The sequence below is a fragment of the Mustela erminea genome, chromosome 17, assembly GCF_009829155.1.
Source record: "Mustela erminea isolate mMusErm1 chromosome 17, mMusErm1.Pri, whole genome shotgun sequence".
NCBI classification, from domain to species: domain Eukaryota; kingdom Metazoa; phylum Chordata; class Mammalia; order Carnivora; family Mustelidae; genus Mustela; species Mustela erminea.
Window position 1 is genome coordinate 34,153,106 of NC_045630.1, and position 23,006 is coordinate 34,176,111.

The following is a 23,006-nucleotide window of genomic DNA, read 5'->3' on the forward strand; positions in this document are numbered from 1 at the left end:
AGGAGAAGGGAGACAGAAGGAGTCGGGGCAGCAAGAAACGGAGGCAGGAGCAGAGCAGAGAGAAGACAGGAAAAGGACAAGAAAACGGGGAGGAGGATGGCGGGCCTCGTGGATGCTATACCCTGGCATCATCCGTGCTGGGCTGCCCATGCCCGTCTGGGTGGTGGTTCCCAGGTAGAACCAGGGTGTGGAGTCGACACACAAGTATGGCCCTGTCTTCCTACTATTTTTTTTTTTTTTTAAGTAACAGTTTTATCACGATATAATCCACAAAATTATAATTCATAATTTCAGGAAATTCACCCACCTGAAGTGTACCCATCAACGGTTTTTAATATTTTCATAGCTCGTACAACCATCAGCATCATCAATCTCAGAACGTTATCATCACCCCCAAAAGAAACCCTGTACCCTGTAGCAGTCCCCCTCTTCCTGGGACAACTGCTCCCGCGCCAGGCAATCACCAACTGTGTGTAGATTTATTCGAGACATTTCATATAAAGAGAAGCGTACGAAATGTGGTCTTCTATGGCTGGCTTCTTTCATCTAGCATCACGTTCCCATCCATGATGTAGCATAAATTAGTGACTTCTGAAATTTCTTAACTCAAAGCGGAAAAGGGGAAGGAAGAGAGCCTCATATGCCCGCACCCAAGCACGGCTCCACAAGTTCACGCTGAGAAAGCTCACTGAATCCAGGCTAGTCCTGAAGTTACAGACTCAGAGGGCAGCCAGCGGGAGGTTTCATTCATTTTTACCACCCGGAGAACCCAAGTGCGGGGAAAGGATGCGTGTTTCGAGTGTGTGCGCTCCGCGCCCTCCATATGCTTCTCACGAACAAAGGAAAACAAAACAAGATCCAAATGTAAGAGTCTCTTGTCTATGGTTTTATGATTTAGATTTAATGTTAAGAGGCAAATGAGAGTCTCTTGGTATTCTTCCCATATGTCTCTCTCTTATCTCTTAAAAGTGACAATTCCCAACTCTATTTTTACAATGTAAAAGGATGGCTCTTCTCTAATGGTTATCTGTCATTGTTTATGTTGAAAGTAATTTTGTACATTAAGATGTAGCCACAGGAGGCAGGAAAGCGACACCCCTGGGCCACAGGCAGTCCCTGAGGTAGGAGGGGCTTGTGATCTGGTTTGAGAAGGACGAGGCTGGTCATTGGACTCAGGAAACGTCAATCACCTTCGTTCTGTCCCTGAAGCGGGATGTGTCCCTTAGGGCAGCTGTGCTGAGTTTCAGGAATGATAGGGCGGTGTCTATTCAGTCCAGCTGACTCCAGAGACAGACAATACTTAAAGACTAAATTGTGTGTGTCCTTCACGGACCATACTGTCGCCAACCATCATTACCCCATGGCCACTAGATGTTAGTCTAGGGCCACTGGTAAAGCCACGGGACTTCATGCAAAGTGGAGCCAGACCTACCACTGACTGATAACTTCTGTTTCAGGGAAGCCCAGTGAAAGAGGGTGATGCCAGGCTGTCTTTCTTCCCCACAAATCCCAGGACTGACTGAGCTTGAATCACAGGAAGAGGAGACTGTCCACAGACGGGCCAAGACAGTGTTACAAGCTACAGTGGCCTTTAGAGGCCATGCATGGTGGCCGTACTAGCAGCCACAGCTGGAGAACCGGGGAAGGACTCCGCTAATGAGGAATGCCCTTGAAGTGCAGGTATGATTACTGTCCCTTCCTATCGGGGCTGTTCAGTGATCAGTATCTCCAGTGATCTCAACGGGTACTGTGAGACTCCCAGGAACTCATTTTTAGAACTAAATTCATTTGAAAATGGAACAATAACGATACCAAATGGCCTGTTGTGTAGGGCCCTATTTCATGAAATAAAACGACAGTGTTGCCACTCTAAAAAGGTCAAGCATTGTTTATTAACAATGCCCAAAGAATCTCATTAAATCTGGGAGCGTGAGGACAGAACAAACTAATATGATACATGTGAAGTGATTTGCATACCAAGGAGGACCGCCCTGGGACCAGACTAGCAGTTTACGTCTCCCCATGGCTACTGTTCAGCAGTCCCCGAGCTCCTCGGGGTGGGTGGGGAGGGGGTGCTGCTGTCCATTGCTCAGCTCTGCTCTTCATTCTGCTTAGCAAAGAGGAGGCCCTGGGCAGATTTTCCCAGCCCGAGGGCTCCTTCCTCCATTGCAAACTACTCCTCAGTGGCATGGCAAATAGACAGGGGATCCCAGGTGGGGGGAATGGGATTCTGGAAGTTTTCTTCGTTAATCTGGACACACTCCAATTTGCTCTCTGAGCATTCCAGAGGCCCTAACTCTAAGAATAACAGGTAAAATTAATTCTTGTCATTCTCTGTGATCATATTCAAACCCAATATTCTTAGCTTGGCCCACGGAACAGATCTGCCTACCCCCACTCCCCCATGCTTTCCTATTAAAAGCATTTTCTCGAACAGGGAATGAGTGCACAGTTAGTGCCGGGAGGGGCTGGGGTACCCCCGACCTGCATCCAGTTTCCTAGAAGCTTCGAACCTCATGCGGGAGACACTGGATATTTACTGTCATTTTTACCACAAAGTTAAAGGAGCTCAAAGAGCCGAATTCCTTCTGATTGGAGTGGACTGGGGAGGTTTTGAGTTCTGCTGGGGGCACAGGAGCAAGGACACAGGGAGCTGGCAGCAGGCAGACACGTTTCGCTTTCTACAAGTTCAAAATACCTGCATGGTTCTTGAGCCTTGAGTCTGTTTTTCCTTCATCTAGGGAGGCTATTAATGAGAGAGACAGCTCCTTGAGATGAGATGGCTGAAGGCTGCTCCCAGCGGGCCTCAGAGGCTCGGGAGAGGCCCGTGACTACAGACAACCACGGGATGGGCCGGGCGGTGAGTGCAACCAGGCCAGGGCAGAGAGCAGGATGGCAGCTTAGCCTGGCTTCCTGCAGAAATCTCCTGGGCCTGGGGAGGCAATCTTGAATCAAGGGGTGGCTCTGTCTTTTTCTGGCTCTTCTAAGAGCTTAGGCCTTTCCTGTGGTTTTGGAGATAGGACCGATCGTGGACTATGTAGCTCGCCTTTCTTGGAGAAATCAGACTCCCTTCCCGCCAGTCTCTAGCGGTTAGGGAGCTAATGGCTGCCCAAGACTGCCAGGGTAGGACCGGGAAGATGTAAGATCTTCTTAAAAAGCTACTGTTTGTTGAATGTTTGCTGTGCCCCACGTCCTGTGCTCAGTCTTCTGACGTCACCAGCTTAATCCCTGCCACAACCCCATGAAGGAGAGTCTAGCATTACTGACAATGTATCTTAGAGGAAACTGAGGGCTTACATTAGGTAACTGGGCAAAGGTCAGTCTAGTAAAGAGGTGCGGTGGGGATTCCAGAGCTGCTGAACCCAGGCTGCCCTTCCCCCCAGCCGCTGGGCCTCCCACCAGCACGCAGGTACCACCAAATGTGTTCGGAGGGCCTGGAACCCCCTTGCCTGGCCTGCCTTCCCGGGGAGGTACAAGCTCTGCTCTGACCTTCTCCTCGCCACTCCCCTCCCCTCCCTACCGCCACAGCCCTCCCGGAAGGAAGCTCACGAGAAGGGATGCAGGCACACCGTGTCCTGGGCCCGGGGACAGGTGACCTTTCCAATTCAGCACCTTTATAAATCTTACCTAATGAAGTTAAGGGGAAAAAAGAATTAATGAATAAATGAAGGTTAAATCACTCCCTGCAGAAAATTGATGCTGACAGCGAGGGCCAAGAAGAGAGCTCGGGAAGCAGGGAGCTGACTTGCACAAGAAGCTTTTTAAAATTCCTCTCCCTGAAATTCGAGGGAGCCGTGTGGCCGGCCAGTTCTGAGCTCGGCCAGGAAGACTTTGGGACATCCAAGGCATACAGCCCGAAGGCAGTGGAGTAAGAAAGCCATATTCTATCTTGGGTAGTTTTTTTCTTTTTGGAAACCAGTTTGGGGGTTTCTGATATACAGACCTGTGTTTGTGCCCTGCACACACACACACACACACACACACACACACACACACACTGTGAACATTGTATATACATCGTTAACTCCTGCAGCCAGCCAAAGCATGGGCACCTCGGGTCCGCCTGGCTCATTCCCGGCCTCCCGGGGCTTCTGTGGAGTGTCTTCTTGTCAGCACTCACTTGCTAGCCCTGTTGGTCTCCTTGTCACCACCCTCAGCTGCCACCCCCATATCCCCAGGGCTGCACACCTCAGCCCAATTGGCTCAGAGGGGCCAAGGGAGGAAAAGAAAGACAAGCAGAAACAGCCACCAGCCGGGGCAGGCCAGGGGGCAAAAGAGGTGTGAGGAGAGGGTGGGGGTTCCGGGAAGGAGATGGAAGAGGAGGTGCACAGTAGAGCTCACAGGGCAAAATCTGGGTGGGTGCCTGGGAGGCACATCTGCTCTTCCCAGCGGCAGCGCTGGGGCTCACTGAGTCACTTGCTCGGGGGGCAGGTCACTGGCTGGCCTAACCCGACCTCTGTTTGGCTCCTCGGTGCAATGGGAACTCAGAGGAGGCCTATGGAGGAGGATCAAAGGCAAGAACCCTCCCTGGTGCCGGCACCGGGCAGATTCTGCTTCTTCCTGTTGTGTGTCTGTGCCCACAGGTTTTTAAGAATCTGATCATGAAGACAGGGAGGCTCCAAGGGATGGGCAGAGCAGGCCCACCCCGCAGTGAGATGGGGGGCACGGGAGGCAAGGAGCCAGCCCTGGGCTGGTGGAGGGGTGGGAATGCGGAGGGTGGGCTGGAGGGGTGGGGGGAGACAGAGAGACCTGAGCTGACTAGATCAACGAGTAAATAAAAGGTCATAGTGATTTTTCCAGGCACCCAGGGAGAAGCAGGCGGAGAGCTGTGCTGACGGCAGGCGCTGACAATTGGCAAATGAGCTTCTGCAGTTATGTTTCCCTTCCTTATTCTCGTCTCCTAAGACAGAGGCTAGAAATAGATGCAACTGGCAGATGACTTAAGGATGAAAAATGAGCAACATGTTAGTTGCGGGGGCTCAGCGGCAGTGAACCGGGGAGCTCATGGGTGAACCTGAGAGAAGGAAGAGGGCAGAGCTGGACCTGTCTCCAGGGTCCCGCTCCCGCTCTGTCCCAGCCACTTTGTGGGGCTCCGTCATTTCAGCTCAGCAGCCCTAGAAGGCAGGTATGATCATTTTCCCCACTTTACAGAAGGGAAAACTGAGGTTTAGGACAAGCCAGGCCCTACCAAAGAATGGTAGAGCCAAGATTTGAACGCAGGCCGATCTGCCCCCAAAGATGAGCTCCTTACACCATCCTGCAGAGTCTCCTTTCCGTGCACTCTCTCTTTTCTTATCTCCCGTCATCCCCTCCCTCTCCTCCTAACCTTCAACAAGTGTTTATTAAGCCGCTAGTTAGGGCCACACACCGTAGTATCTCTTTGGGAGACAGAAGGGGCCCAGAGAGGCAAGGTCTCTGCTACCAAAACATGTTGCTGGGATGACTGAATGAATGAATGAAGCGGGTACGATCTCTCTCTTCCTCTTCCCGTGAACCTAGATGAGCAGAGCTTTTCCTCCCTGTACAGAGAAGTGGCCGTCCTGAAGGGTGGTGCAGACTGGCGTGATCACAAAGGGGTCAGGGGTGGGCTGTAACCGGCCATGGCACTCTTTGTCTTGGGGGTGCCTCTCAGATCCTTGGCCCTTGGAGGCAGGGAGGGGGGATGCTACTGTCAGCAAAGGAGAAACACTGGGAGCTTGGTGCGTGATTGTTTTCTGCCAAGTTCTGTGGGAGCAGCAGCAGGGAATGAGGGAGCCCGAAGCACCTTCTCTTGGGTGGAGGGATGGGTGGGTGGGTTGAGTCCACCTGAAGTCCTCTCGTCACCTGTGAGCTACGGATAGTCTTTGAGGACTGATACCTCCTGACCCTTGACTTCAGCTCCAGCAACGTCAAACTGGGGGACTATTCCCTGAATACGCTGAACTTGTTCATGTCTCTGTGCTTTCCTTCACTTGAGAAATACTCCTGTGCCTTTTGTTCCACCTGGTGAGCTCCCCCCTGGCCTCCTTTCATGAGTCACCTAGAGCAACACCTCCTCTAGGAAGCCTTCCTTGATTCACAGACTATTGGAAACCACCCTCTCCTGCATTCCCAGCCCTCTCTGCACACTGTATCACAATATTTTTCCCCTGGCGTATGTGTGATTTTGTCAACGAGCTCTGTGCTCACAATAGGTTCTCAAAGGTTGTTTGATAAATTGCCTGGAAGCTGAGTGGTTAACTAAGACATTGTTCTCAGCTCTGTTCATTTTTCTCTTTGCAATCTTCCTCCTGCCCAACTCTCATCTCTGCCCATCTCCTGCTTCTCATTAAACATTACTTGAGGGACAGAGGCCGGACCCAGACTGTCTGCTAAGCCACCAGCAGCTGATGACATAGCCGGTTCTCCCTCCGCCTGGTGCAAATTTCAAACCCCAACCTGTTTGCAGAGGTGGGGTGTGGGAATAACCAGGAGGGGGAGTGAGGAGGGTTGCTCTGCGCAGAGTGGAAGAGGCTTTGGGAATTTAACTGCGTAGCACACAAACCATGACCTGGAGACAGTGGCTGACGCGGGGTCCCTGAGCTGGGCAGGCTATGGAAAGATCAAAGGGTCAGCTTGGAAAATGCAGCCAAGTGGGGCTCTGAAGACTGAGCAAGCCCGAGGAGAAGGAGCACAGACCTGCCTTCCCCCCAGCGAGCACAGCCCTGACCTGTGGTCTGAAAGAGCCGTGTCGTGTGGCTACCCTTTCCCACGCCCAGAACACAGGAATGCTTGCTCTCATCTGACGCGTCCGCCATGTACGCTGTTCTCGTAAGCACATACACTCCCAGACCCACGTCAGCCTCTGTCCCTCGGAGGAGGCTCGTGGCCAGAGTGGAGGTGCTAAATGTCATGGCCGCAGGGGTCATTCAAATACCTTTTCTTCATTAAGGAAACTGAGGCTCCAGCGGGCCTGCACTCAGACATATGGGGGAGACTCCAGGGATTAACTGGAGGCAGAATCCTAACTTACCACTCCCCTGTCACTCTCCTGTCACCTCCTGCCATCCCTCCCCAACCCTCCCCCACACACCTCCTTCACAGCTCCCAGTTTGGTTCTCAAGTCGTCCCTGGGACCAGGCCCCGGGGAGACCAGTTGTCTGCTGGGCAGCATGTGTGAGTGGCAGGCCGGGACTCACGGGCCCTGAGGAAGAACCCCCATGTGTCAGTAAGCCAGCACAGCTGGTCACCTCTGGCTGAGGAGCGCAGAGGTTGTAGTCTGGAGAAAGCGACCCATGGTCGGCTTCCCATTTCTGGGAACCCTGTGTTCACGGAACCTGTCCCACATAAAAGGCCCAAGCCCTGGGTACCAGCAGCCAGTGGGACTGAGGCCCAGCTCCTCCCTGCTCCCGCACTGGCACGCAGGACCCCCGGCCCAAGAGGAAGGAGCCTCGACAAGTGGGCCCAGCAGCCAGCACCCACCTCCCACCCTCTCTGTGGAGAATGGGCTGTGCCCCTCAGAACTTCCAATCATGCACCTCAGAAGGGTTCGCTGACTTCCCCTCCCCGCCCCCCCCCACCCCGCCCCTTTGCTGACAACGCCTGGTGCATCTCTCGGCACTTCCGAAGCCGTATCTTCACATCACAGCAACTGTCCTACTCATCAGCGGATGGAAATAACTTTTCACGACGGCTCCTCTGATGTTGCCATCTTTTGTGTTGATCAAAACAACAAAACGAATCAGACTCTCGGCGTTTGATTGAAGCCTAATTGGAAATCCAAAGTGGCACTAAATGTTATGGTCTAAATAAAACACATTCAATTACAGAAACCCAACACGGCAAGCATGAGCGAAAGCTCCGGGAAGGAGCTGAAAAGCAGGCTGCAGAGTTCTGGGGCGTCACTGCGGGGCTTCCTGAGTCTCAAGACAGCAAGCACAGAACCCAAGAGCCCAAGAACCCTCCTCCCCCTTAGGGCAGCGAAGGCACGGATACCATTTGTCTGGTTCACACTGGAGTAGCCTGGGAGGGGCTGAATCGGGGCCTCATGTCTTCTGGACCTGCTCTCCTTGCAAAGATGGCCAGCTATGGATAGGGGTAGAGGGGGTCCAAGGGGGTCATGGCATCACAAAGGGCCTTGCTCAGGTCCCTTAACCTTGCCGAGCCTTCCTTGTGTGCCCAGCGGTGGTGACAACGCCCACCTTCCAAGCTTGCTGTAAGGACTCCAGATAATGCTTGTGAAGCCTGTGGTCGGCCACACAGGCCACACCGCAGCTGTACCTCCCTCGGGCAGGACACTCTCTCTTCATCCACTCTGACCACCAGAGCCATCTCCCTGGACAGTCCACGTAAGGCCCCGGGCAGTGCTCACTCTCCTTTGTTGGTTTTGAAAACAAAAAGCGCACTGCTCCAGTCTCCTTGGGAGGTATCAAACGAGGACCTAGGAGTCCGTGCTGGTCCCCTGAAGCCTTCAAAGCTGCTGCTAAACCTTTTCCTTAATTTGGAACCAGGTGGAGAGGGAACAGGAGGGGAAGGGCTTTGTGCCCCATACGCGGCAGCCAGGGGGCGCCGTCTCCGGACTGGGAGGTGCGGCTTCCGCTTCAGAAGGGTAGGGTGGAGTCCCAGCTCTGCTCTTAACCAGCTTGGTGGCTCCCGGCAAATGACTTAGCCAGACTTGAATTTCAGTGTTCCTATCTCTAAAAGAGGTGAGGCCAGTACTTCTCCTCCCAGGGGACTGTTGGATTAGCTGAGGTCATGTTTGTAAACTAGAATAAGAAAAACACAACCTGAATGTTAGTTAGATTTCAACACATCTTAACGTAGAGCTGGGAGTCAGGGCAGGGTGGTTAATTTTCTTTTTAGGTGTGGCTACAGGCAGGGCGTGATCCGTAGGGCCTGAGCCTGGTGATTATGCATGTGACAGGGATCATAAAATACCATGACAACTACCAACATTTATTAAGCAGGTAATAGGCGCCAGATACTTTTCAGAGGGCTTTTTATGTATTCATTCACTTAATTTAATCCTTAGGCAGACGCCATAATTATGCCCATTTTGCAGATGAGGAAACTGAAGCAAAGAGAGGTAAAGCAACTCCAGCTTTAAGTCCCAGGTCACACAGCAGGAAGTGGGGAGTAACGCCTCAAACCTCAGCAGGCGGGCACAGTCTAGAGCTTGTACTCTTCATGGGGTCCGGAAATGGCCCATTGTCACCCGCATCTGCTTCCTCACATTCTGGTTCGGTAGACCTTCCCTTCTCAAGAGTCACCTCCCCCTCCTGTCTCCCGTCCTCACCTATCAGAGAAAAGGCGGCTCTTCACTCGGTAATCTCTGAGGTCTAACCAGCTCCGAATTGCTGCGTCAGAGAGCAAATGAGCCCTCTGCCGGAGTGACCCCGAGATGGAAAGACAAGGGCAGGCCTCTCCCCGGTTGGTAGGACTTGCTTCAGTCCCGGAGCACACCGCGTGTCTCTGCTACAGCCTGGCTCACTCCCTACTGCAATTTGTCCCCCGTCCGTCTTCCCCACCAGAACCTCCCTGAGGGCAGGGATTCTACTTTATTTATTACTGCACAAAAGCACACTTCCCAGGGCTGCCGTTGCACTGAAAAGAGCAGAAAGAAATCAAGAAGGTACCTATCGTCAGGCAGCCCGATTTGTAACATTTGGCTGCAATATTACTTAGAAAGCCTGCCCTACCTATATCTGCATATGCAAATGACTTGTCAGTGGACAGCTCTATGCATTATACATGGTAGACACTTTAACGGTCTGTTGAGTGAATGAGTCTATGTATGCAAATGGTATGCAAATCTTTCCCTATTTTAATTTGACCCTCGGGAACATCTTCAGTGACTCTCTTGGGCCCAGGTGGTGGTGGTGGTGTTTTTTTTTTTTTTTTTTTTAATTGAAAGTCTTTAAAGACAACCAGTTTTCTCTCTTGCCTGTGCCCAGAGAAGATGTTGTCAAGTTGGGAAAAGAATGCTGGGCTGGACCAGGTTAATCAGGATTAATTCTGCTTCTCCTGGTCATTCAGGGGAGGACATCAGCAAGTGACCTGGCATAGGTCTCCTCACCTTTAAAAACAAGGGAGTGGGTTTCCTGCTGGTGGTGAGACCCTGTGATTTCCCCTCTCTCAGAAACAGGAACATCACCCTGGGCAGGCAGACTGTCAGTGTTCAGCACGACCTGCCTAGAAAGAGAAATCAAATCCCTTGCCAAGGATTAGAGAAAGTCTCCAGCCCCCCTGCCCATTTAGAGAAATGAGGTTTTTGGGCACTACTTCTCCCAGCCTGGGCATTGTGTTCAATCATTTCCTTCCAAACCAAAGGATTTTAAAATAAGAGGCTGGAGTTTTCTCTCTTAAATACAACAAGCCAAGCGTCTGATTAATAGGGTGGGTTTGCGTTTCCTTTCTCTCATGTGAAAATATTTATTAGAAAAATGTTCCAATGAGAATATTAATAGCCAGGGAATCAGCTCTGTGTCAGCTTCTTTGTTCCTTGACATTTGAAATGGGGGGCGGGGGAAGGGGAGAAAGAGGGAAAATCAGAACCCAGGCTTGGGGGTGGTCACCTTTCCCTGGGCCCCCTCCCCCAAGAGGCAGGATTCTGCCCTTCCTTTGGGAAAGGCACTGAAAGGAGCAGCTTAGCTCCTGGGCCACACCGGGGTCCCCATCCTTAACCAGAAACACATGTGCATCAAAGGCTTGGATTGAAAGTGACACATTTGAAAACAAAAGTGCAGCCGAAATTCGCTTATCCTCACTTTCCTAATCCGCAAACTCTGTAATTCTCCCCAAAGCCCCTCAGGCTCCGCTGCAGTCCAAGCCTGCTCACATTCTCTCCTCCCCCTGCCTCTCAGCCCAGGTCTCCCGCCCCAGGGCAGAGGGAGGGCTCCTGTTACTGGGACCCCGGTGCCTTGTAAAAATACACCTTGGCACGCTCTGCCCACACCCTGGGAAGCCTTATCGCCTGGACTAAACAAATGTGCACAATCAAAATAATAGTCTGAGATGTCAAAATAAATGAGCAGGGAACATCTGGAAGTGTGGTTGCCCACATTTTTTCCTTTCCCTGCCTCAAGCATTTAGATGCCTTTGGGGTCTGGCAGCTGGTGGGGCCGGCTCCAGGTAGGAGACTCTTACTTCCGAGTCACAATAGACCCTTTGAAAATGCTTATTTGGGGTACTAGGTCCAGGTTTGCAGTAGGTAGGCCCTCCCCCAAATCAAGGAAACCCAAATTAGCTCTCTGCTTAGCCGGGGCATACGGCACATCCGGGGGTGGCACACCGGAGTGGTGTGGCCCAGCCTTGCCTTGGTCCTCCATCCCCAGCCCACACCTTCAACGGAGGCCCCTTAACTGAGGGCCAGGGAAGGGGTCTCTCCTGCCCATGAGCCCCTCAGAGAAGGATGGCTTCACAATCTCCCCAAATAATTTGTGTTTCCAAAGTTTTGCTTGCTCCAACTCTCTTGAATTACTTAAGGCGGGGGTAGTTAGAAGGTCAGTTTCCTGTGCGTCTCTGCGGTCTAAGTCAGCCACGGCCCCCGCAGAGCCGAGGCGGGGCACCACGGAGGCGGAGGGGGCTGATGTATTATCACCGCAGGGACACTGCCCGGGAGAACCCCTTAAAATTGTGTGCCACTGTCTGGGCGATTTCCTGGCAGAGTGACCCTGTTCCTGGTGGATTCCCTCGCTGGCTTGCAGGAAGCACTTTCTGAGCCCACATTTAATGTGGGCTTCATTTAGGATCTATGCAACCTTTGGCTAATCACCAGTAGGCTTTAAAGCCCCTGGCGCTTCCCTGTGAGCTTTGGGAAATCAGACCAGTTCTGATGACTCTGGACTTGGGTGTTGAGCGTTGCATGACACTAAAGCGGCAGCTCACCCACTCAGATGCCCGCTGGGCCTCCTTGTTTTCCTGTGGGGTCAGGATGGGTGATCCCTAAGGTCCTTAATGGCTCTGATGCTCTGTGTTTCCATGACCTTGGGGGTCAGGAAACCATGTATTTATCTTCCCTGAGTCTGCCTCTCAAAGTGTGCTCATGGGCCATGGAATCAGAATCACCTGAGGTGACTGGCTGTGGAGAGGTGAAGGGGAAGGGAGGAGAGACAGCTCTGCGGCTTCTAAGGGTGTGTCTAAAGGGCGACAATTCTACCTTACTTGTGGGAAGGCTCACTCTCTGAGTCCTGAGCTGCTGTGTCTGCCATGGTCTGCCACGCTCAAGAAGTTGGACTCTAGGGTTCACCGTGCTGTGAGGAAATCTTATGCCCCATGGAGACAACTTGTCTGAGGCACTCCGATCAAAAGTCCCAGCTGAGCAGAGCCTTCTAGTTCCCAGACAGGAGAGGCTTCCAGAAGATTCTAGTCCCTAGAATTCTTAGCACCCCAAGTTATTTGTGTTGTAGAGAAGAGACAAGCCCTCTTCGATGCACCACGTCTATGTCCCTCACTGACACAGCTTCGGAACATAATAAAATGTTTGTTTCACATCCCAGAATTCTGAAGTGGTTTGTTATATAGCAATAAGTGACCAGAACAGTGAGCTAGCTACAGACAAACACAAGGTCACTCGGAACTGGGGTCTGAGTGCCCACTACTCAGGGAATGGCAGCCCTACATTTTGAGACCTGGTTTCCTTACCCGTAGAGGCCAGAAATGAAAAGCCCCATGGGTGGCCCTTTTTTGGCCTCATGTCCTCGAGTGCAGCCAGACAGGACCCTGAGGACTTGGGGCCTGACCAACACTCAGGGTTCCCCTCCCTTCTCTCCATAGATGCCTGCATGATTGGCCTCCTGGGCCTCACATCTGGGCCCGGGGCTGCCTCTGCTTATATCAAGGGGAGCGGGACTGTTTAGTCTGCTGGGCACATTCCTGGATTTTTAAAATAAATAGCAGATTATGAGCGACTTAGCCTGATGCTGTCACTGGGCCAGGCCACAGGCTTCTGAGCCGTCCCTTAGGAGGGAGCGGCAGGAATGACAGGTTGGAGGTGTTTAACTTGGGAACTCTATCCCAGCCATAATTTAAGTGGAGAGGGTTCTAGCCTTCTCTGGGGTCCCAGAGAACTTCTAATAATATGACTGACAGTAGCAATGATGATAATAATTATATAGCACACTGAAGGCACTATGTGTCAGACACAACGGTTACCATTATTCGGCCCATTATACAGATGAAGAAACTGGGGGTTAGTGGTGTGAGATCTCAAAGCTGAATGTCTAGCAAGTGGCTGTGGGTTAAATGGAGATCAGTCTGATTCTCAGGCTCCAGCTCTTAAACACTACGCTATATTGCCTTCCCAGGCTCTGAAATAGATAGCTGCATCCCATGCCCTCACCCACCCGAAAACACACACACACACACATGTGCACGTCCCACTGCCAGCCTTTCTGCTGTTCCCAAGGCCCTTTCCAGCCTGCAAGGAGCCATTCTCCACTGTGACTCCCTTTTTCCATTTCACCCTTCGCTGGATCATTTTATGCCTCTATTCCCTCTGCTAATTCAAACTAATTAAAGTATAAAATAGAATAATTGCTTCCATCCCCATACTCTTTCCCATCCACGTCGAGTACAGCGTTATATTCTTTATCTGGGAGTGGCCAACCTGACGAGTTGGGTGGAAACTGGAGCTATCAAGTTTCTTTTCATCTTCTCGCTCAGTTCTGCACTTGGCTTGTAGCCTGATTTCCCCTGGACTTGCTGTCTGACTTCCATTAGACACTGAGGAGATGGGAGAACTTGTATTCACATCCACAGCATCTGTCAATCTGCTGTTGAGGAAGCTGGGGCGGACTTTCTAGGGAAGAACCAGGCATCCTATCCGTGGGGCACCTGGGCAATTAGCAGGATTGGGAAATCAGTTCCCAAATGTTCCCCTGGGACTGGCCAGCCCTGGATCTATTAACAGTCCATTAACATCGGCTTGTTAGGCGGTGGCACCAGTGACCCAACACTTCTTACTAGTCCTATTTCTTAATTACGTGTAATTAACCGAGAGAGGGGGAGGGAGCGAGAATGAATGAGCTGTATGGGATCGTTCCAGTTCCGTAGGGAGATGCAAACTTTTCTAGGCAGAACTTGAGGCCAGAGACTGGGTTTACACTCCCAGGATGCCAAAGGTACAACAGGTGCTGTGTCTTGGGGAAGCAGCAGGGGGGACAGAGAGACAAGAGGTGGGGATGAGGTGAGGGCCGGGATGACAGCAAGCTGCTCAGAGATTTACCAGAAAGTGAGGGGAAGCCCCATCCCCATCCCCATGATGTCTTAGAAGGTCTCAGGTTTTCCTGAACCTCAGAAGTCTTAAATCACTGCCTCAAAACAGCAGTACGCTCATCCATAACCAGCCGGCATTTCCGCCCTCTCTGTCACCGTTCAGGGAGGAAGTTCACACGGACACCCACGGCCTCATACAACCCTTGTTTTAAAAGTTCCTCATTTGGGGCACCTGGGTGGCTCAGTGGGTTAAGCCACTGCCTTCGGCTCAGGTCATGATCTCAAGATCCTGGGATCGAGTCCCGCATCGGGCTCTCTGCTCAGCGGGGGGCCTGCTTCCCCCCACTCTCTCTCTGCTTGCCTCTCTGCCTACTTGTGATCTTTCTCTGTCAAATAATAAAAAAAAAAAAATCTAAAAGTTCCTCATTTGGTCTAACCTCAGGCCTGTCTACTGTAGTTCTGGTGTTGTCTTCTGGAGATGGAGGAGAGTCTCAATCCCAACACCTTGGACAAGCCTCTTCAACAGGAAAGGGAGCCTAGAGTTAGATTTGTTAACTGTGTCTCTGAAAGGGAGGAAACTGAGTCTGTGAGAACTCAAGAGTCTAGGCCCCCTAGTTCGTCAGAGGCAGGCCCAGACTAGAACACGGAGCTCCAGGCTCAGCCCGAGGCCTACTGGCTGAAGCCCACAGCCACTTCACTTCCCCTTCATCGTCAATCATGGTCACCACCCTCCTGAGGTGGAATCGTAAAGGCCTGAGAGCCAGAAGGGGCCCTACGGAAGCTCAGTGACCCAGGGTCTGTGTGGCATGTGAGATCATGGGAGAGAAACTCCCTTCTGCTGAGCAGAGTCTCTGCTGAACCTCACACTGACCCCGGTGAGACACAGTGAGGCTGAGCGACTGGTTTAAGGCCACGTGGTTATGGACTGTTGAGACAGGATCCAAATCAGAGCTTCAGACTTCAGAGACAATCTTATTATCTGAAGCAACTTCTCTATTTCATGACCAGGGAGAGGGTCATGCTTCCAGATCTAGCCACAACTGGACCAGACCCCTAAGCCATCGGACTCGGTCTTCATCAGCTCCCGTGAAAGTGCTTCTTGAAGGATGTGAGTACCCCGTACTCAGAGTTGCTCGGGCTCAGACAGATGGGCCCCCTGAGTTGTTCTTGGCCCTCATCCCTGGGACCATCCCCAGGTGAAATCACCTTGCTACCCATTTCTACACAATTTATAGCTCTCAGGGTGACAGGTCTCAGAGCTCGGCTACAAATCCCCCTTAGACGTTGCCCACAGATCACAGCCCCACCTGGCATGGGGAGCTCTCTCGGCTAATATCTCACCTGCCTGGAGACAGCCCCATTAACCCCAAGTTCTTCCCATAGCTGCTCAGTGGGACCAGCTACTACAGAAGCCCTGTGTTTGGGGCAGACAGCACAAGAACGGCACAGCAGCAGCAGAAAATGAGGACAAAGGCCAGGACACTTTGAGATACGTTATGCAGACCCTTGGTTGGGCCAGGGCTGATGCTCTCAGAGGTGACACCAGATACGATCTCAGGAGGTCATCCTATTCCCCAAAGGCCACTTGTTAGGCTCCAGCTCAGGCCCAGACCCTTCTCCTCTGGCCACATTTTGAATGTAATTCCAGAAAACATCCCATTTGAAAAACAGATATGCAGCCAAAATCTGAGCCTAGGCATCTTCTCAGTTCTCCTAAGGCCTCACTGGTCACTTCTGCTTGCTGTCAATGCTCTTCCACCACGCTGGGCTCAGAGAGCCCAAGAAAAGAGTTTTTACCAAAAGTTACCTTCCTGGTCCTCAGGCATACATAACGTCTTCTGAAAATATCACATTTTATGGATCTGCTGGATCCTTCTGACCATCATTTATCCACCTCTCTGGACTGCCATGTATCCATCCATCCCTCTGTCTGATTATTATCCTGCAGAAGCATCTAGAATGGTATTCACCAAATGTTGACATGGTGTTACATTTTGGGCAGACCCGTCTGGGTACTCATTGCTATTTTCTTTTCTGTATGTATTGCCGGAATTTGCATGGTGAGCATCCACCGTTTCTGTTTAAGAAATAACCTTATGTCTATAAATAGAAAAGAATAGGGGAAAAAGGCAGAATATTTATAGGCTTCAGTGGGATGTTACAGATAACTGGCTACGTGTCTCCCTCGTAAGACTGTAAACAACCTGAGGGTAGAGGTCAAGTCCCCTTCCTTTTGATGCTTTCCCAGCACATCGTTCCCGATAAATATATTCCCAGTCATGGGCTTTGTTAGGGCCCACGGACTGTTTTATTAGAATGAGACATCAATGTTTATTTCCGAGACTGTCTTCCCCATCCTAGGTTAGGCTAAGCCTCCTCCAGCTTCACCCAATTCCCATCTGCCCCTGTTTATGCCTCAACTGCAGGGGCCATATGAAAGAAGGTAAAAAGACAGGTGGGTTCAAGGGGGTCTGGATAAAATTTGCATGCAATCTGCATGTGATTTGTGTCATCTGTTCTCAAGAAGTAATTTTTGAGTTAGCGCTGCGTCACTGCTTCCCTCAGTGCAGTTATGTCCCCATTGGTCGCTGCCTTCCTCCCTCCACTCTTCCCTCATTCCCGGATTCAGCATTCTTATATTCAAAAAAAAAAAAAAAAAAAAAAAGAGGAAAAGAACTTTGGGCAAGGTGGGATTCACCAAGTACACCAGGAATCTTTGCAGTGTATTTGGGACGACAAACACTCAGGAGCTGGGAGGTACCTCGTGAACGCTCACTGGTCCTCCAGCCCAGCATCTTTGTCTAGCCGAGTCAATGCCAAGACCATCGTCCTGCTGAACAGCAGTAGACCCACTGACTGAACGAATGGCAGATACCAGCCTTTCTGAAGGTCTTTGCTTTGCTTTCTGCATCACCATTACTCCATTCCCCATCCCCCCGCCACCTTGCCCATCACCGTGGCTATCCCGCATTTACCTTCTCTTTGCTCACACATATTCAGAGCAGATACACTCAGGGGGGAATCATGCTTCATCAGAGAAGGTGAGGACCCTGCCCAGTGGTTACCGCACAGAGGGTAGAAGTCTGTTTCTCAGGCCAACTCTGGTTTCCCAGAGCTGGCCAGCTTCTACTGGCATCAGTCTATGACTCAGGCCAAGATTTTTATCTCCTTCTGGGGCCCCATCTTGGGTCTGTCTCTCCCAGGATCAGGCCCAGCCAGGAGGCCTGGATTATTTACACTTCTTTGGCTCCCTCGAGCAGCAGACTCTGTGGGCCCGGGAGCTGTAAATCTACCCCCTAATCACACCAAGCTGCTTCGTGCAGTCTGGCCCGTTCTTGCGGGGCTGTTCATCACGCACTGAGACAGGGGCTGTGGCCTGGAGAGAAGCCTCCGGGAAGTGGCTGGCCCCAGTTGCTTCTCTCTGGCTCCCTGTGAAAGCCTCCAAGGACTCTGCCTGTCCCTGGACCTTGAGCTGCAAGCCCAGCGGACCCCCTGGTTAGATGAACAGTTTCTGACCAAAGGTCACAGGTTATCAGTTACTCCTGGGCTTTGAAAAGAGGGACGGGTGGGCACTTACCTGTCTTTCAGACATGATGTATAGGTAACGCTCATCAACGGAGAAGGCCATGTCCCGGAGGATGGGGCTCCCGTCTTTGAGTACGGAGACCATCTCGTACTGGACCCCTCCATGGGGGGGACCATCGGCTCGAATCTGTAAAAGAAACAAGGCATCCTCAGCATCAGTACTCAGCCGTCCCCCAGGGGATTACCTGCTTTGGCCTAGAGCAGGTCCCTTTACCTTTACCCCCACCCTACCCCTACTTGCTACTTTGAACCAGAATTGGCTTCAGGGAAGGTAGAGGTGCTTCTCAGTTCAAACAGCCCTGCTTCCAGCAAGAGAGATCCCTTCCCCAGTGGTCTGAGCCTGCCGGGTCTGGGATTTCTGATGGTGGGTTCTTTTGTGTGTGCGTATGTGCCCTTAGGAACAATTCTGAATATCCCAATGTGGTTTTTGTGGCATGTGTCTACATATATTTACAGCATGGTGTGGAGGATGTGTGTGTGAGTGTGTGCTTGTGCACACTGACTGGTGTTTAGGGTTGGGGAGTCAACATCTGCTTACAGTGTTTCTGCCTCGGACGGGCGAGGAAGAATGGTTCCACAATCCCATAAAAGATCAGAAAGCTGGTCATCAAGAGACTCAAGATTTTAGAATCTCAAGAGGGTCTTTCTGCCCCCAAACATATCCCTGCATGTGTGCAAATTCACCCTGGGATTCTGGAGAGCCAAAAATCCTGGCTCAGACTCTCAGAGCCCAGCTCTGGATAATAAGTCAGAAAGAAAGGACTCAGACACCATCAAGTTCACTGCTTCTCAGCCCTTCCTGCACGGGAATTATCTCGGGAGTTTTAAAAGATACGAATGCCAGGGCTGGATCCATAATCAGAACCTCTGTGGGTGTGGCCTGGGCGTCTTCTTGGGGATTCAAAGCTCCCCAGGTGAATCTGATGAGTGGCCAGGGTCAAGAAGCAGAGATGGAGTCTAGTGGTTTTCAAGGCTGCGTGCCTTGAGAATCACCTCAAGGCGGGGGTAGGGGCAGCACGGGCTGGGGGGCGGAGTTTGGGGGCTTGGGAAAATGCATTGCTGAGCCCGCCCCTGGAGTTTCTGATTCAGAGGAAATGAGGTTTGAGAATTCTCACGTCTAACAAATTCCCGGGTGATGTGGAGGCTGCTGGTCTGGGGGTTCGTGAGGGCTAGTCTAAGCTCTGCAAAGACAATCCCTAAGGTCACACAAAAAACTGGCATCCAGGAGTCCTCGGTTTGAATATGCTCCTGCCTTCCCGTTTCTTGTTCCCAACATAGCAGCTGACTGTTGAACAAATAATCCCCAGCCTGGTTTGTTGTCTCTGTCCTCTGCCCATCTGAACCCCCTCTAGCTTGAGCCCTATTTCCTTCGTGAAGCCTTCCCTAATCTCTCCACCATACTAATTGCTCATCACCCTGATGCCTTTTTTCCCCCCCTACCATTTTGTTTTAGGATTATAATCAATTGATCTGTTCATTGTGTATGTACTTGCTACTGTGTATTGACTACCCACTCACATTGTTCTCTAATTGGCTCACATGTGCGTAAGTCTGTCAACACTGCGAGGGCAAGGATACGCTTTCTATTTCTCTAACAACCCTCTGAGGACGAGAATGGGCTCGGGAACCTGGCTGGTGATGGATAAGATGGGATGCTTGAGAAATACTTGTTGAAAGGACATGAACTAGGAACCAGGTGATGAAGTCTCATGAACTCTAGGGCTAAGTCAAAGTGAGGTCAAAAGGCATTTTCTCTGGAAGATTGTAGGATTCAGGCCGCCCACCCCCTCACATTCCCTTTCAATTTTCTCTCGTACTTCTAACTACGGCCTTTCCTCTCCCACCACACCAGGAGTTCCTGAGGGGCAAGGACCAGGGCTTACTCATCCCAAGGGCCAAGCTTGGTGCCTGACGCCACAATAACTTCCCCTTTGCCTTTTCTCTGCCAGCTAGTAGCTCTTGCATCCGGGGAAGGGTTTGGGGGGGTCATTTAATTCATTCTCAGAGAGTGGAGGAAGACTCTGGGGTCAGCAGTGATGTCACGAGGCTGAGGTTATTACCCTCTACCCCAGCGCAACTATGATTACGAATTCAAGCAGAGGGAAGGGTCTCTACCTGGAAGAATGCCCCACAATTAAAAAGGTTCCCCTTAACATCTGAAATAGCTTTCTCTCTTAGATGGACTGATCTGAAATTTCCTTGAGGTCCTTCTAGAAATTCAGCAGTTTTTAGTCAAAAAGGTTCCTGGGCTATTGCAGACAGTAAAGAAAAGATGTGAGGGTCATGGCTTCCTGCTGGTTTGACCTCAGTGTACTGTCTTCATTATATGGGGGAGTTCGGGCTCTGTTTCTTCCTCTGAAGGGGAAATGGGCCAGCGCTTCTCATCACCCTCCCTACGACAGCCACTCCTCTTCAGGGAGATTTAAGTCTCCTCAAGCTACCGGCTCTGCCCTAGGAGCTGTGGAACCAGTAACTCCCCTCAGGCCCGGCCCAAGATCTCCCCGCCTGGAGAGGCATGTTAACCTTCTGCCAGTTGGGGCAGCCTCCACTCCATGAACCCGGGCACCCGCCTGCCTCCGTGGCAGGGTCTGGACACAAAGTCCAAAGGGGGAATGCCACAAGTCTGGCCTTCCCTCTGTGGTCCCTAAGACGAGATGGTACCCAGGGCCAGCTTCGAGCTGGAATCAAATCAAAGTCAACTTATCATCACACACTCTGCTGCGTTCCACTTAGGACCAATCCCAGCCACTAACTTTTTCCTGAATCAGAGATCTACGTAGGGTTTTTTTTTTTTTTCTTCCATCTGCAACCCCAATCTTTTAACAAAGCAGTTGAAGGCAGAATCAAACCTACATAACTCTCAAACGTCAAAGCTAAAACCAAACCAGAACAGAAACTGTTCTTGGTATTGAACCTGAACTAAGCGATCCTATTTCATTCAGTCTAAATCCCTGGAGGGAAGAGCACTATTGCCTCCCCACTTACTCCCTCATCCCATGTTAACTGCCTCCAGCTTGTGTAACCCTCCGAGACACCTGAGGGAGGGCAGAGAAGATGGAGGATGGGGCCAGGAGGCGAGGGCGGCAAAGGCACAAGTTGGGGGCGGGGTCTGGCAGGCAGTGGCGGGAGAGACCGGGTGGGCAGAGTGTAGGTTTGGGACACAGGGTTCCCGGGTTTCTGTTCCAACTCTGGGCCTGGGCTTGAGTTCTGCCTAATGGTACAGTTTGTGTTCAGATCCCTCCCACGAGCCTCGGTTTTCCCTTCTGGATAATAGGCCGCGGTGATCTGCTCAGTGCCGGCCAGAGGAGAACCACTGTAGCATGTGCTAGAGCTATAAGGACTTTGGAGCTCACCTCACCTAAGCTCTTCCACTCCAGGCTCGCAGCTGGCCAGTGGTGGAAACGGGGCTCAACCCGGCTGTAGCCCGTGTGGCCCAGAGGAGAGCACATGGTGGATGGAGATAGCACATCCTGGGGACAAGGGTCCTGCCGCAGGGCAAGCACATGGTTTCCCAGCCTGCTCTGCCTCGGAGAGAAAGTTCTGAGGTTCAAAGTTGTCTCCATCCTTGTCTACCATTACCACAGGATGGTAGTGGTAGGGGCTGGTCCTGAGCCAAGGTGGGATTTTTAAATCCAATGAATCACATCTATTTGATGTGGTCCCAGAAGAGCTAAAGTGTGGTGGCACAGTTTTCAGCTTTTCAGCTTGTGTCCCCAGGGCCAGGTTTCAATGACCACAAGGTCAACAACGGACTTAAGTAGGTCACGAACCAATCCAAGAGAAGGGGGTCTACAGCCCGAGCTGCACAGGGCAGGGGAGGAGCTGAGGCAGAGAAGGGAGGTGCACACGCGGGGGCAGGAGAGTCACCTGAACATGACTTTTGGGTTGGGCTCCTCCTCTTCTGAGAGGGCCTGGCCTCAGTGGACATGCAGAAACTACAGAGGCCATTTTGGTTGGACAAAGCTCATGAGGTAGCATAAGAGGGCCAGCCGGAGGGGGACAGTCTTTATTGAAACCGGCAAAAGATAGAAGGTGCCCACACCATCATGCAAGGAGATCCAGGCTGGTTCTAGTAAGAACTCCTGCTGCATAGAGCACTCACTGCGAGACTGAGTGGCTATAGGACCCTGCGACTTTCTCAGGAGGGTTTTGAACACAGGATTACTTCTTTTGCTTCATGGTTTGACATGGCCCTACCTGAAGGCAGTAGCACAGACCTAGTGAATTTTCGAAGGGCCCCATTTGCCTCAAGAACTTACAACAGCTACCCTCCTATTGCTCTTACAGTGTGCCAAGTGCTGTCGAAAGTGCTTGACAAAAATCAACTCTCTTATCCTTGCAAGTACCTCTGAGGTAAATGTTCTTATTATTCCCATTTTACAGATAGGAAATTTGAGGCCTGGGGGGATTCAGTGGCATTCCCAAGATCGCACAGCTAAAGAGTGACAGAGAAGAGAGTCCCACACACAGCGGGACTTCTCAGGTGCTCTGCGACCTTCTTAGGAGAGGACACTAAGGGGCAAACAAGCTGTTCATCACCGCCAGAAGAACAGACAGAACAGATGGGAGAGACAGAAAGTCCCAGCTCTCCCCTCCCCCACACTTCCTCTTTCGGACCCCAAGGTCCAGGCAGGGCAATCACCCATTGCCTGGAGTCGACCATAAACTCGGAACCTAATTTTCAGGGATCTTCATTGGGAGGCGAAAAGTCAGTTTATCAGGGTCGTTTGTGGGGTGGGGAAATGCGAGGTGCAGCCCAGCGGAGGGCGACTGCTGGGCCCTCCGGCTGGGGAGGGGCCTCCGCTAAGTGAGAAGGAAATAGTAATCCCATCAGTGCCTTCCTTTAAACCACAGCTAGGTCTGTGCAGAAATTAATGACAGCCTCTGGAACATCCAATTCAAATCAGCATATCCAATTCCAATTAACTAGCTTACCTGTAGGCCCCTCCAAACTCTTTTTCTTGGGCATCAATTTTGTCTATAGTTAGCTCTAAATTATGGACCCCCTGCCTGGGATTTGTCACCCTAATGTCACTTTATTAGTAGTACTGGCAGCATAAATAGTAATGTTATTTATTTATTTATTTACTTGGCAAGAGTTGCTGAAAACCAGTTGGGAATCTTCTTCTTGGGCCCTCCCGGTAGGAAACAGATTGGCTGGAGAGGCGTCACCGCGCAGAGGGAGGCACCGGTTGGTGTCTGGAGGACCGGGATCTAACCCCAGCATTCTCATTAAAGGCCTATGTGAC

At 51.5% G+C, this 23,006-nt stretch overlaps 1 protein-coding gene across 1 annotated transcript in view; it reads right to left on the reverse strand.

The window, feature by feature from the left end:
- PLXNA2 (plexin A2) overlaps nucleotides 1-23,006 on the reverse strand; it is a 212,270-nt gene that overhangs the window by 99,367 nt on the left and 89,897 nt on the right. Inside the window, exon 4 of the mRNA XM_032318661.1 lies at nucleotides 17,750-17,884. Within this exon, the coding sequence (XP_032174552.1) occupies nucleotides 17,750-17,884 (135 nt within the window). The remainder of the gene's footprint in view (nucleotides 1-17,749; nucleotides 17,885-23,006) is intronic.